Genomic DNA, 14,595 nt, shown 5'->3' with positions numbered 1-14,595 from the left:
TCCACCCTGTGGTGCACGCGCTCGGCACCTGGTGAGTGCGGAGCTGTGCTCCAGCCCTTTGGAGAAGGGCTGGGCCCAGGCTGGTCCCATGGACAGCAGAGCAGCTAGCTGGTCAAGTGCAGCCCGGGGCTTTGGGGAGGCCCTGCTCCAGATAGAAACGCCTGTAGGGACCTATAGAGCAGACTCCAGGGAAGGCCCCTGACTGACTGGGTAGGAGAGAGGTTTTTGGGAGGAAGGCCAAGCTCCAAAAGGATGCTAAGGGACACTAGGGGATGGCCGAGTGAGAACTGTAACAGTAGTGACCATGCCCACAGCACTTCACAGTTTACAAAGAGCTGTCCACTTTCTTGAGCATGCTTAAGCCTCATCAACCCTGCTTAGGGGACACAAGCGCAGACAGGGGAAATGACTTGCCCAGAGTCACACAGGCAGAAAGCCAGGGCTGGAGCCCCAGCCTCGGCTGCATCAGGAGTCTTCCCATGAGGCACAGGGGCAGGCCCCAGGAGCCAGGGGAGCAGCCCAGGGTTCCCTGCGCCTCTCAGCCTCCAGGATGGCTTTCCTTCAGGGCAGCACTGTGGTGACGCTGGTGAGCACCACGTGCTCAGAGACTTTGGAGACGGAGCACCGGCTCTGCAAGGACAAGGACTTGTGGCTGGCAGAGGAGCGGGGACTGGGGGCCTTCAGAGAGCTGCAGGGACCCAGGCCAGGCAGGCAGCAGGAAAAGGCAGCCTTAAACTGCTCCCGGAATTTGCCTTGGTTGGGAGACAAAAGACACAGCCATAAGGAGACAAAAGCAGCAGGAAAGGGCCTTGAGCCCAGGGGCCAGCCACACCGCTATAGCCAAGCTGCCCCTGAGGGGCAGGGAGAGACAGAGAGCAGGACAGAGAGTCCCGAGGCAACCTCAGCGCTGCCAGGGAGAGCAGAGGCCCCGAGCCAGCGACGGGGCTCCCAAGGAAAAATGCAATTGTCATTTGATTCCTTGACTGCACTCTGGCTTGGAGCCTGGCTCAAGACGTGGTGTCTGGCTCGGGGGCCTCAGGTCACCTCTGCCCCATCCGTGGGGTGGGGGGTTGGGGCTCATGGTTCCTAGGCGTCTCCCAGCTCTGTGATGGCGGAGTGACAGCATTAGCCCTTGCATGTGGCAGTCACTGCTGGGTGCCCCAGCCTCTGCCCCTGAACCCAGAGGGATCCTGGTGCTTTTATCCTCACGGATGAGATGTGCAGAGGCACAGTAGCTTGCCTGAGGCCACCCAGCCGGAAGCTGAGCCAGGTTCTGATTAATTCCAAAGCCCTTCTCTTAAAGGGAAGGACAGACACCACCCCACCCCGTTCAACCCAACCACCCCAGAGGAATGGAGGAACCAAACCCTCCTTGATCCTGTGCATAAGCCCGCCAGCCTCTCTGGCGCCCGGGATAGTGCCTAGGACACAGTAGGTGCCCAGTAAACACAAGCCAAATAAAAGCAAGTGCACCAGAAGCCTGCCTGCCCTTCCCTCCCCTGCAATGCTCAGCTCTTCGGTTCTTGCCTCTGAGCTGGAAACCAGCCAGGCAGCCTTTGTTGAGTAATTCTTGAGTTACACTAAGGGTAATGTATTGACCTCTGATCTGTTCTTGAACCTCTACTGTTTTTGAAAGATTATGTGTGTCCAGGCTGGAATAGTCATCTGGACCAGCTCCTTGGAGATCTAGTCCCAAATCCAAGGTCTGGTGAGTCACTTCTGCTGAGCCACGCCTGGGGAAACAGGCCATCACCACCTTGAAAGTGGGAGGTAAAGGATGAGATGGGAACTGCAGGGCAACAGGGACAGGAGGCACATGGTGGGAGTGGGGCCTGAGCTTCCAGGGAAGGATGAGAAGGAGGTTGCTCGAGGCAGGTGGATCCAGAGATAGCCCCCAGGGTGCTGGCACCCTGCCAGCGTGTGGTCTGGGCAGGGAAGCCCTTTCCTAGGCCTGGGTGATAGATCATCCCCCCTGGTAAGACTCTGGGTCCTCTTCCCTCCCTCTAAGGAAGATGGAGTGCTATGCCTGTGCTGACCAGGGAGGAGCTGCTTGGTGTCCTGCTGTGCCTGCCCCTGGGGAGAAGTGGAGGCAGTCCAGTCCTGCTCATCCACTTACTCCCTGGGCTGTACATCTCCCAAACTCCATCCTGGGAGCTGGCCACTGCTGGCTGGGGCCATCTCCACTCAGATCAGAGTTCCTGGGCAGGGCCATCTCCCCTGTGGATGGGGGTTCCCAGAGCAGGGTCGTGATTCCAGGAGGGACAGCTATGTCCTCCCTCTGCAACAGCCTTTGGGCCCTGGATCGGGGGTGAGGAGACCACTGCCCTGGGGACTGCTGGCCACCCTCGGTCACTCTAGCTGTGCAGCCTACTCACCACTGAGGAAGTTGTAGATGATGGGGTTGGCCGCGCTGTTGGCGTACACCAGCCAGTGGGAGAAGGTGAAGCAGGCATAGACAGCCTCGCGGTCGCTGGCGTGGCGGAACATCCCAAACACCCTGGGGCCAAGGGGAGACGGTGAAAACTGGGGCAGATCGGGGACCGCTCACAGAGCTCCAGTCGCAAAGTGTGCGGGTGCCCGCTGCCCACTCTGCCCACTGGGAGGCCCCTCCCCAGGCCTCGGGGCCCGAGGCCTTGACCACACTTGGGTTCTCAGGCACAGAGTGTAACCAGAGGGACAGACCAGCTGTCCCATCATCAGCTACCTGAGCCCTGCGGTCCCCACCCACCTTCTCATCCATCCTCAGCAGCACCATGAATAGTGGACATCACCCATTTTTCAGCTACAGAAACTGAGGCTCAGAAGGTAAAGTTCCAAGATCACACACCCAGGACATGGTCAAGCACAAACTCAGGCAGCCTGTCCCTGTCCAATAGCTCCATGGACTTTCCCCAGAACCCTGGGCTCCCTCACCTGCTTTGGGTCTGTGTCCTCCTGCCCAGACTTGTCCCTCCAGCCCCTGTAGGCTTGCTCCCTCACCTCCCCGCAAAAAGTTGTTTGCTGTTTGTTTACCTATTTACTTATTTATTTTTGAATGCAAGGGCAGTCTACCTCCAAGCTTCACCCCCTGCCCCTTTTATTTATTTATTTTTATTTTGAAACAGGGTCTCACTAAGTTGATGAGGGTCTTTCTGAGGCTGGCATCAAATTTGCGATCCTCTTATCTCAGCCTCCCGATACTGTGATTACAAACATGCACCATCACACCCAGCTCCCAGGGCTTTTTATTTTGAGACAAGGAATTGCTGAGGCTGGCTTCGAACTTGCAAGAGAGATGCGCTCTCTCTCTCTCTCTCTCTCTCTCTCTCTCTCTCTCTCTCTCTCTCTCTCTCTCTCTCATCACTGTATCTAAAACAAAAAACCAGCAACCCCTGTCCTAGTCACTCTCTATCCTCTTTCCCTATTTCATTTTCTTTTGTAGCAACTATCGCTGCCCAAACATACGTGAGGTTTCCTATTTACTTTTCTTCTTGTCAGTCTTGTGCACGTGTTCACCCTAGGACTTGACAGCTGGGTGAAGGAATGAGCTGTCCTGGCAGCCCAAGGGGCCAGGAAGGCTGCTACTCCATTTAATCACCGGGTCACAGGCACGGTGGAGAGGTGGCCCAGCCAGGCGAGCGCCGCCCTCTGACCCGCAGCCGCAGTCTCACCTCTTGAGGACGTTGAGGACACTGATGGGCAGGTAGCAGAGGGCAAAGACCAGCAGCACCACCATCAGCATCTTGGCCGTCTTCCTGCGAGCGCGCATCTGCTTCACCTCGGCCAGGAAAGCACGTGCCCGGGGCTGGGGCTCTGCGCCTGTGCCCTGCTCCTGCTCCTCCAGCTGGTCAGAGGGCCGCTTCCAGTTCCGAACCAGGGCCGAGGTGGTGCCTGGGATCTGTCCAGCACACACAGAGGGCGGCGGTGGGTGCAGCTCTTTGGCAGAGCCCTTCTCTCTGCTGGGCCGGGGGGTGGGGACCCTTTCTGCTTCTCGTGCTCAAGATGGCCACTCTGGGCTGGGTGAGCAATGCACTTTGATTTTTCATTAGCTCATTGTGAAGCCTCCTACAGCATGCTTGGCTCTCAGCTGTGAATAACTACAAATGAGGTGGGCGGGGGGGGGGGCAGGCCACAACTGGAACCTGAACATCCTCCTAGCTGCGCACCCTATCCCCTTAAATCTCTAGCTCACTGGGCACAGTGGCACATCCCTGTAATCCCAGGACTTGGGAGGCTGAGACAAGAGGATCACAGGTTTGAGGCCAGCCGCAGCAACTTAATTAGCCCCTTGGCAACTTAGACAGTGTTCCAAAATAATAAAAAATTAAAAATTCACTGGGCATGGTGGTGCATGGTTGTAATCCCAGTACTTGGGAGGATGAGACAGAAGGATTACAATGGTTCATGGCCAGCCTCAGATACTTAGGCCCTCTGCAACTTAGTGAGACCCTGTTTCAAAATAAAGAATAAAAAATAGGGCTGGGGGTATAGCTCAGAGGTGGAATGCCCCTGGGCTCGATCCCCATTATCACAAAAATAAATAGATGAGAGAAAGAAAGAAAATAAAAATTTAAAAACCTAGCCCAGTATGGTGGTACACACCTGTAATCCTAATACGTAGGAGGCTGAGAGAGGAGGATTGCAGGTTTGAGGATGGCCTCAGCAATGTAGCAAGACTCAGCAACCTAGCATGACCCTGTTTCAAAAAATAAAAAAGGGCTGAGGTTATAGCTTGGAAGTAAAATTCTCCTGGGTTCAATACCCAGCACCACATAACGAATAAATAAATAAATAAATAATAAAAACAAAGAGGATTGGGGGTATGGCTTAGAGGTATAATGTTCCTGGGTTCACTCCTCTGTACCAAAAACTAAACCCCAGCTCCATCTTTGTGAATGGGATATGGGTGAGGTGAGCTGGGTCTGCCCTTGGCCCATGTTGGGCTGTGGTGAGGGTGAGGAGGAGGTTGGCCGGGGACGGCCTGGGCCTCAGAGTGTGGGTCCTCACCTGGGTTGATGCCCATAATCCTGGGTTGGTTCTGGAGCAGCCAGGGACATCCTTGAGGCCCCTCCTACCACTGCACCCACCCCTGAATCACCCCACAACAGAGGGGCGTGGGGCTTGAAATGTAGAGCCAGCCTAGACATCTGTGAGCCCATGACCTTCTAAGCCTTGGTCTTCTGTCTGTCAGAGGAGGAGGCTGGTGCTTCTGCCCCACCTGACTTAGGGTCTTGGAAGAGCAGATGGTGGTGTTGGTGGCCCGCAAGTCAGGCCAGCCAGGAAAGGCCCAGCTGATGGGACGTTCCTCCAAGCGCCCCTTACACCTGCCACCCCGCACAGCCTGGGTACAGGTCAGCAGCGTGCGAGGATGTAAGTAATAGACCAGAAAGTGAGTCCCAGCCTCTGCCCGAGCCAGGTCACTGTCAGGTCCACACCCTCTTTCAGCCTCAGCGCTGCCTGGGACTCCCCCTGCTAGTACACGGGCCTCTGAGCACCCCTCTTCCCAGGAGCCACTGCAGGTTCATTCGTGATGGAGGAAAGAAGCCAGGCCCTGGCCAGTGGCCTCTGCCCCCCACTGGCCCTGGCAAGAGGCCTGCCCTTGTTCAGCGCTGGAAGAGAGTGATCGCACTTCCTTTGTTAGATAGAGGTGGAAACACTGGACACAAAACCGAAGCCGGCAGGTGCTGGAGCTGCTGCTGTCAGGCCCCAGCACTGTGCAGAAGGGAGAAGCTGAGCGTGGAGCCTCAGGTCCGGGTTTTAGTCCCTAATTTTCTACTCACTAGCTGGGTGCTTTGGGGACATCCCATTGCTTCTCCGGCTCTCCTTCTGCTCACATAATAAGCGGCGAATGAGGCATGGTGATAAGAGGCTGCAGGGTCAGCTGGGGACGATGGCACACGCGAATGGCTGCTGGTACCAGCAGGAGGTTAGTTACTCCTGTGCTCCGGGTGTGGGGGTGGTGTGCTCGTGCTTGGGGCTGCGAGTTCCCTATGTCCCTGGGCCTGGCCTCGCTCCTGTTGCAGCCGGGATGCCATGTCCTGAAGGCAAAGGACCAGAGCCCCCACCCCCGCCCCAGCAGACAGCGCCACCACAGCAGGCCTCACCTGGCGGCCCCAGAGCTTGCGGAAGATCTGGAAATAGGCCGTGGCCATGAGGCCCAGCGGAGCCAGGTAGGTGACGATGAAGAAACAGCTGTGGTAGATCTTGGGGTAGAGGTCATCTGCGGGGACCGAGAGACGCAAGGTTCAAGCCCAGTCGGGCAGCCCGCCCTGGCTAGTAACACCACCTGCCCTGGCTGGGGCCAAAGCAAAGCCCGGGGGCAGCTGGACCGCCATGCAGGCGCCACGGCAGGGAGCCCTGGGTCATGTGGCCCGTGGTGTCCATCCTGGAGGGAGCCCTTGCAGATGTGCATAGGAGAGGAGGCACCCACCCTGCAAGTGCCTCTGATAGACGCCTGCCCTAGGGGTAGGTGCCCCGGACGTGCCCACCAGTACCTACCTGCCCAGCGTTCATCACAGACGGAGAAGAGCCGCGTACGGTTGGCTAGCTCAGGCAGCACGCTGCTGCACTCCATGACGGCCGCCTGGGGCACCATGACAGCCAGCGACACAGCCCAGATGCCCAGGATGGAGCCGCGGGCACGCCGGGCAGTGCTCTTGAACAGCAGCGGGTGGCAGATGGCATACCAGCGGTCCAGGGCGATGAAGCTGAGAGTCAGCACTGCCACAGACACCGACACGGCCTGCCCCGTGGGGACACGGCATCAGAGACGGTGATGTGATGGGTGCAGCCCAGAGACGCCGCGCAGCCCGGGGCAGTGCAAATCCTGACTCCACCGCTGACTGGCTGTGTGAAGTTGGGCAAGTCACTCACCCTCTCTGAACCTCATCTGCAGAATGGGAATAGCCCATCTACCTGACAGGGCTGAGGGAGAATAAATGAAACCCATTTGGGAGAAAGTCCAGTCAGAGACCTGGCACGCAGTAGGTGTTCTCATATTAGGAGTACATTTATGAAACTTACTGTGTGACAGAAACTTTTCTCTTTATTCTCACAGCAACCCCAGGCAGAGGGTGCCGGTTACAGATGAGGAGACTGAGGCACAGAATGTCCCATCTGTTGGGAACTTTGTTAGTCATCAGCTTTAGGTCACCCCTGTCCGGCTTGGGGCGGAAACAAACTGCCCACCCAAGTGGAGATTTCTGCACGCAGGGACCAAATGAGACCAATAAGCAAAGGCCCCGACAGCCTCCTTGTTTACCCTTTCTTTCCCTGATTCACCGTGACTACCTTGGTTTTTTTCCCCCTGACTCACCCCATGACTGCTTTGCTGTCTCCTGTGATTACAATGTTTTGGTTAAAACTCTTTCAATAAAAGTCAGACGCTGGCGGAAGGACAGAGAGAAGGGAGGTCTCTCCTCCCCAGCCCTCTCTGCTGCCCTCTTTCTCTAATAATAATAATTTTCTCTAAAAATCATTCTGACTCCGTTGTTCATGCGAGAGAATTCTAATCAGCCAATCAACATCAACAACATCCGCAACACTCATCTGTCTATCTTTGTGCTTAAGGTCACCAGAGTTAATGAGCTGAGTGGAGAACCTCCGAACAGTGGGAAATCCCAGAGGCGTTCCTGTCACCCTGGAACGTCACCCTGTGGCATTCTGGGAGGCTGAGATGCGTCTGGGTCAGCAGGGTTGGGGGGCACTGTATCCATGGCACAGGAGAGGGTGAAGGTGTACAACTGAGAGGCCACACTGGCCTCTGGCCAGCCCTCCTACTCCACCAACCCCATTAGACAGGCTGGCTCCCACTGCTGGGGAAGGGAGGACCCTGGCCAGCCAGAGGGGAGGGAGGAGACAGCTCCCAGCAGGCCTTGGGGCCAGGGAGCAAGCCCAGCAGGTATCTGTGCCTGCGCCCCTGAGGGCTCGTGCTTCTCTCCTATACTGTGCGCTGGAGAACCTGGAGGTGGCCGTGTGAGCACACGTGGCCATGTCTATGAGCATGTGGGACTGTGTCCTCCAGCATCCAGCCTGGCAACCTGTCCTTGCTGGAAGAAGGGGATGACACTGCAGGGGTCTGGAGCCACCAGTCCTGTCTGACGGACAAGTCTGAGGGTCACCGAGACCGAGGCAAGGTGGCGGGTTTTGTGCAGGCATCACTGGTCAGTGGAGGCTGGCGAGGGCTGCTTGGAGCACTCACCTGTAGGTAAGGGATGACCTTGCAGAGGGCATGGCCGAAGAGCCAGGACTCTGTGATGTCCACGAGCAGGCTGGCCGGCAGGCAGATGGCCGTCACCAGCACGTCGGCCAGGGACAGGTTGACAATGAAGTAGTTGGTGACCGTCCTCATGTGGTGGTTCCGCCACACGGCCAGGCAGACTGTGAAGAGGCGTCCTGAGGGGGCTGCAGTGTGCGGCCCCCCAGCCCCACCACCCCCAGGGGAAGCCCAAGACCTACCCAGACTGTTGCCCACCAGGGCCACGAGGAACACGGCCACATAGGCGACGATGAGCACCCACTCATACTGCTTCGGGTACAGATAATCGCGCCACAGGTAGCGGAGAAACTCGTCTTCGTAGTCTGGAGGCAGGTGGGACGGCTCCCCGCTGCCAGTGGGGACCCCCGTCTGGGCCCCTGGGGCGGCAGAGGGCTCCATGAGATCAGGAGCCGCTGCAGCCAAGGGGCATCCTCAGCCCTCTCCCCTCAGGGAGACTCCACAAGTGTCACATCCGGCTCTCTGGGGGTCCCAGCTGCAACTTCCTGGGGAAAGGAAAATAGAAAAGGTTAGGGAATGTGCCTGGCCCTTTGCGTATGTGCTCCCTTAGCTGTGAGATCGCGGAGGAAGACAGACCTGGGCGCATCCTCATTCCACACAAGCTGCTCCTGGGTTGCTTACCTCCTCTCTTTCAGTCTTGGTTTCCAACAGAGTAATAATGGTACCTACCTCCCAGGGCGGTGGTGGTGAGGAGTAATGAGCTCTACTGCGGCTAAGTGCTTCACCCAGAGCCTGGCACTGGAAGCCAGACTCACGGACGCCACAGGGTACTGTCCTTAGGGAGTCCTGCTTTGCAACGAAGGGATGGAAGCTCAGAGAGGTTGAGCTTCTTGCTCAAGGTCACAAAGTGACTAAGACAGGTCTGTATGAATTCACCGAGCATCACAGATCTGGGGAGGGAAGTTGTTCCGATTGCGTATATTCTCTATTGAATCAGTTAACTGGCTTTAATTTTTGGTTGGAAGAAAGGGTCTAAGCAGGTAGAGACCTAGGCCCCGCCCACCAGACCTGTCCGGCTCTCCCGGGTGAGCCTCCCGGTGCACGCGCACCCCCCCACCCCGACACACACACACACACACACACGGAAGGGCACGGGAAGTGACGACCTTCCTGGGAGCTAGGGGAGAGCCTCCGGCCCAGAGGCGGGGCGCTCAGACCCCCTGCGAGGGCCCCCTTGAATTCCCGGTACACGTTGCTCCGGGCAGCCGCCAGGGGTCGCTGGGCGCGCGGCCGCTCTTTCCATTCATAAAACCAGCCTCGCTCCCGGCCCCTCCTTCTTCCCTCCCTCAGACCCCCTCCTTTCCCTGGCTGGGCTGAACGACCCCGGACGTGTGTAGGAGGGTTGTCGCGCCCCGGGAGACCCCTGGGGGGTGGATCCTTCAGCGAGACCTCCCAGCACCTCAGGGGCCGCGGGGGGCCGCGGGGTGGGGTCAGCAAGAGCTCCGGGTTCCGCAGGAGCCTGCCCCGAGGTGAGCAGAGTCGGATGGTGACCCAGCCTCCCAGCACCCAGGTTACCCCCCGAGACTCTTGGAATCCCCACCCCACCCCGCCGCAGGTCCTTTAGAACCCCCATCCCCGGCCTGGGGGTCCCCCACGCCCCGCACCTGTTGGCTCCTGGAGCCTGGCGATCTCGGTTGCTGGTCTCCGGACCTTGCGCCCGGGATTTCGCCTTCCTGCGGGGAAGGTCGGGCCCCTGGGGACCCGGGCTAGGGCAGGGGGCCGGGCAGCCCCCTCCCGAGGCGCCGCTGCCTGGCGCGCGAGGTCGGCTCCAGCGCGGGCTGTGGCTCGGCGCGGGCTCGGCCGGGCTGCGCGCCGCGGGGAGGGGGCCCGCCGGGCGGGGCAAGGCGAGGAGGGAGCCCCAGCCGGTCTCCAGCCCCAGACCGGGAGGGCGGAGGCAGAAGCTCGTTCCTGCTCGCATTCCACTTCACGCTTCCAGCCCACCTCCATTCATGCATCCACGGGTTCATTCATACCGTCCCCATTCATGCAACATCTGAACCCCCACCCCCCTCCACCGCGCACTCAGGGCGCATCTAGTTTGTGCTGGCGCGCCCCGGGCAGCTTCCGAGGGCCCCCGCCAGGGAGGGTCCCAGCCCCACCTCTCCTCTCCGCCTCACCTAGCCGACGATGGCGGCACAGGTGGGTCACGGGGTGAGAGGGTGCCACGCTGCCTCCAGCCAAGCTCCAGATTCCGCCAGAGCAGCGAGCTCCCAGCGATGCTAGAAAGCCCTGCTCCCTCATCACCTGATTCTGCCCGCCCGGAGTCCTCCTTTCTTCGTAGCTACTTTTCCCCTCCACGCGATGTGGAGGCAAGAAAGGGGGAGCCCGATAGGGCTCATTAATTCAACAAATATGTATGAAGTTGTGAGCTAGACAAGGAACTATACAGTAATGCAGCTCCATCCCTGTAAGGTGCAGACATATGATCGCATGCAATGGTCCCAGCAGCCTGGTCAGGTAATTATTCCCATTTTATAGTGAGGACCATGGGTGCACCTGGCTCCGTGATTTGCCAAGATCCCACCACAGAGGCAGAGCTGGGGTTCCAGCCTGGGCTTCTCTTAGATTTACTAGTCATCCCACCAGACAGCCGCTCTGGACCCTCCACCCTCCAAAGGAGGCAGGTACTGAGGCAGGCAATTCACCTGTGGCCACAGCAGGGCAGGTGAGCTCCGCCAGGGCTTCCTAGAGCAGGAGCACCAACACAGAGACCTGTGTCCACGGCCCTGCGGTGGTGTGTGTGCGTGGATGTGTGTGTGTGTGTGTGTGTGTGTGTGTGTGTGTGTGTGTGTGTGTGTGATTAGAGCAGAGGTCTTTCACATAGAGGAGGTAGTAGCAGGTGCAAAAGTGTGCAGGTTGGGTCTTCTGGAGATCAGAGGTAGGTGAAGGTGACCTCCTCGGCCTCAGTCACCTGCTTTGGGACAGGACTTGCCCAGCACCTTAGACCCACGCTCCCCCGCCCTCTGAGACTCTCATTCCCCCTCCAGGGATGTGACTCTTAAGAGGCAGCCACCGTCTTGCCCCTGCAGTCCAAGCCATCTCACAGGCTGGGGGTGCGCACGGGGTACACGGCGTGTGGGAGGGGAGTGGGCAGCACACCCAGGGACCTTCCCTTCTGCAGAACAGAAGGGGTTGAAACTCAACCTGCGAAAGAACGTTGTCCTTGGGCAGCCATGGCTCTGCACAGAGGATGATAGACAATGGATCCTTGCGAGTCCAAGACTGCTCTAGGTCCTGCCTGCTCCTAGGTGCCAGCGAGCCAGGGGACGGCTGTGGGGCCCAAGAGAAGAGGGGCAGGTGCGAGCGTGCGGGGGTGCGTGCGGGGGTACGGATAGAACAGGCTCTAAGTTCATGGCTGAGGGTCACTTCAGGTACACATCTGTACAGGTCTTGATTCATCCCTGTATTACAGTGGCATGTGCGTGTGTGCATGTGAAGAGCATGAGTGTGTGGGAGGGCGTGCATGTGTGTGTACTTGTGTGTATGTGAAGGAAAGGCTCTAGTTGATGGCTAGGGGTCACTTCAGGTGCCATGCGTCTGTATGGATCTTGATTCGTCCTGTGTTGTGGTGTGTGCGTGCGTGTGTGTTTGTGTCTGGCTGTGCAGCTCTGGCTTTCACCGGCTCTGGCTTTGCGATGTGCTTCCCTGTGAGTGTGGGCATGCCTTTGTGTGCATGGCTCTGTGAGTGTGCGAATGTGGAACCTGGTACATCTGCTCCCACGACGATGACTCATCCCGCCATGGCCCCCCATCTAGAGCAGCGACCCATTCGCCTTGCAGAGGCTGGGGAGGGGGCTGCAGCACGTGGGGGATGGGAGGCAGCGCGTGCAGGGACACTCAAATGACAGCACAGCTAGCTAGGTGCAGCCCCCGTGTCTGCGTGGGCAGTGGGCACCAGCTGAACTCAGCCTGGTGCAGGCGAGGAGCCAGCCAGAGTCAGAACTCCACAATTCAGGCCCTCCTGACAGCCTGGGCTGGAATGAGCAAGGGGCTCCCCAGGTCCCCCTAGTCATTGTATGGGGGTGCATGTGTCCCTGTGGGGAGGGAATCACACCTGAGATGATCCCAACCCCACCTGGAATATCTGCACAGCCGGTCCCACCTCCTCACAAGGGATCCCCAGTTGCCAGCCTTTCCCCCTTGGTACTCCAAAGAGGGCTGCTCCCCAAGAGGGACGAGAGTGACTCCTTAAGGCAGCAAATCTCTTCCTCCCCAATCAGACCCCATCTGGCCCGCTCAGCCACAGCCTGAGCAAGAGGGCCTGTAGGGAGGAGGAAGACACCGCCGGGGGGCTCAGAGGGGGTCCTGTGAGCCCCCAGGAACAGTGGTGTCTGGCAGCCCACAGGCGCTGTGGTTGTTTGGTTCTCAGGCGCAGCAGCACCTAGGAGCCTTGGGAGTGCCTGGCAAGATGCCGGTGCCTGGGGGCCCCCGGGGACCTTGGGTCTTCCATCTCCAGGCTGGGGCCTCAGCCCTGGCGCCTCCTCTGCTCAGCCTGGGAGGCCCGAAGCCTTGGCTTTGCTGGAGCTGTCTGTCAGCCGCTGCCCACATGACCTCCTTCCTGGAACCAGCCGGTCCCAGCCTCGTTGATCTAATCCCGAGCCTCCGAGCCACAGGTCCCTGTCACATCCATCTTCAAGTGTCAGCTGGGGCCCTGGCCCCAGGTGCTGCCTCCCCTCCCTCCCAATTCTGATGTGACTTACAGTAACCTCTGTCTGGCTAGGACTAGAGCAATTGAAATATAATTGGGTTTGCAACTTGCTAATGTCGCTGTAGGCCGGGGCTGTGGGTGGGAGATGCGGGGCGGGGTAGAAGTGGTTTTTAGAAGGACAGAGATCAGAAAACAAGCCGGGGTGGGAGGAGAGGGCAGCACGGACTGGGCTATGGGCTTGGAAAGGGGGCTCTTTGGAGGGTGGGTCAGGAGAGGCCACGGAGACAGCTCCGGGGTTTTGGTCTTTGGGCCCAACAGCAGTGGCCTCGGGGAGCGCCTAGCCAGGTGCTCATGGCCTTGAGTCCTCCACGTCCAGGGTGTGCCCTCAGCCTTTGTGCCTCTTTCCTTGGGAGAGCTCCCTCCTTCAGGTCTGGGTGGCTTCAAACACCTGCTGGGAGAACAGAGCTCCAGGGTCCAGAGCCAGACATCCTCAGTGACCCTGAAAGCCAGAGAGCAGGAGGTGGGCATAGTGGCTCATGCTTGTAATCCCCAGTACTTGGGAGGCTGAGACAAGAGGAGCTCAGGTTCAAGAACAACCTCGATAATGTAGCAAGACTCTTAGCAACCTTGAGACCCTGCTTCAAAGCAAAAACTAAAATAGGGCTGGGGGTGTAGCTTGGAGGTAGAATGCCCGTGGGTTCAATCCCCAGACAGGTTGGAGCAAAGCGCAGCCTCTGGCCTGTTCATTTGCCTGTCTTCTCTACTCACTCCACAGACACTGAAGGATGTGGGGGAGCTGCCTAGGCCGAGAGGATCCTCATGTAGACAAGAGGCGGGGGCAGTGCGGAGGCACGGGGTGGAGCCTGTGGGGCAGTGCAGGGGCAGAATGGACAACAGTCTGAAATGATAGTGCTTGTGAGCCAAGGGGAAAACCAGTGAGCCCCAGAGGGCATCACAGCTGGTGCTACAGAGAGGGTGGGGCACAGGCTTTGGGGCCAGAAGCACCTGGCTTAGACTGCACGCTCTACTACTCACTACTGTTTTATCCTAAAACAGTCACTTCGTGTGTGTGTGTGTGTGTGTGTGTGTGTGTGTGTGTGTGTGTGTGTGTGTTTTACTGGGGACTGAACCTGGGGGCATTCTACCTCCAAACTACACCCAGGCATCCCTTTCTTTCTTTTCTTTTTTTAAATTTTGAAACAGGGTCTTGCTACATTGCTGAGGATGATCCTGCTAAGGCCAGCCCTCTAACCCACAATCTTCCTGTCTCTGTCTCTCAAGGTGCTGGGATTGCAGGCATGTGCCATTGTACCCAGTCAACAGTCACTTTTTAGCTTCTGTGATAGGCTGAAAACAGCTCCCAAAGATGCCCAGGTCCCAGTGTAGGTCAGTGATGGCATGGATACCTAGAAGTATTAGGGTCATGAGACCCTAAATTCAGTCCCCAGATGCTGAATCTGTGGGCCAGGGATGTGGCTCAGTAGCAGAGAGCTTACCTAGCATGCCTGAGGCCCTGTACCACAAAACAATCAATCAATCAATCAATCACCCTTATCCCAATCGCTGGGACTTGTATGTTTCATGGCAAAAGGGACCTTGCAGAGGTGACTAGATGAAGGCTACTGAGATGGGAAGATTATCTTGGGTCATCCGGCCAGACTGGCATAATCACCAGTGTCTCCTAAGGGCAGCA

At 58.1% G+C, this 14,595-nt stretch overlaps 1 protein-coding gene across 1 annotated transcript; it reads right to left on the bottom strand.

The window, feature by feature from the left end:
- Nucleotides 1–561: 561 nt before the first annotated feature.
- On the bottom strand, nt 562–8,635 carry HCRTR1 (hypocretin receptor 1; the record flags this gene model as incomplete). The annotated part of the gene is made up of 7 exons (XM_080692814.1): nt 562–752; nt 2,376–2,497; nt 3,651–3,877; nt 6,084–6,199; nt 6,478–6,721; nt 8,180–8,358; nt 8,437–8,635. 7 exons carry the CDS (start codon nt 8,633–8,635, stop codon nt 562–564), a joined length of 1,278 nt encoding a protein of 425 aa, XP_080548940.1.
- Nucleotides 8,636–14,595: the final 5,960 nt, after the last annotated feature.

Source organism: Muscardinus avellanarius (assembly GCF_963383645.1).
Source record: "Muscardinus avellanarius genome assembly, chromosome: 3".
Taxonomy (NCBI): domain Eukaryota; kingdom Metazoa; phylum Chordata; class Mammalia; order Rodentia; family Gliridae; genus Muscardinus; species Muscardinus avellanarius.
The sequence above is the reverse complement of the archived record's forward strand: the minus strand, read 5'-3'. Positions and strand labels throughout refer to the sequence as shown.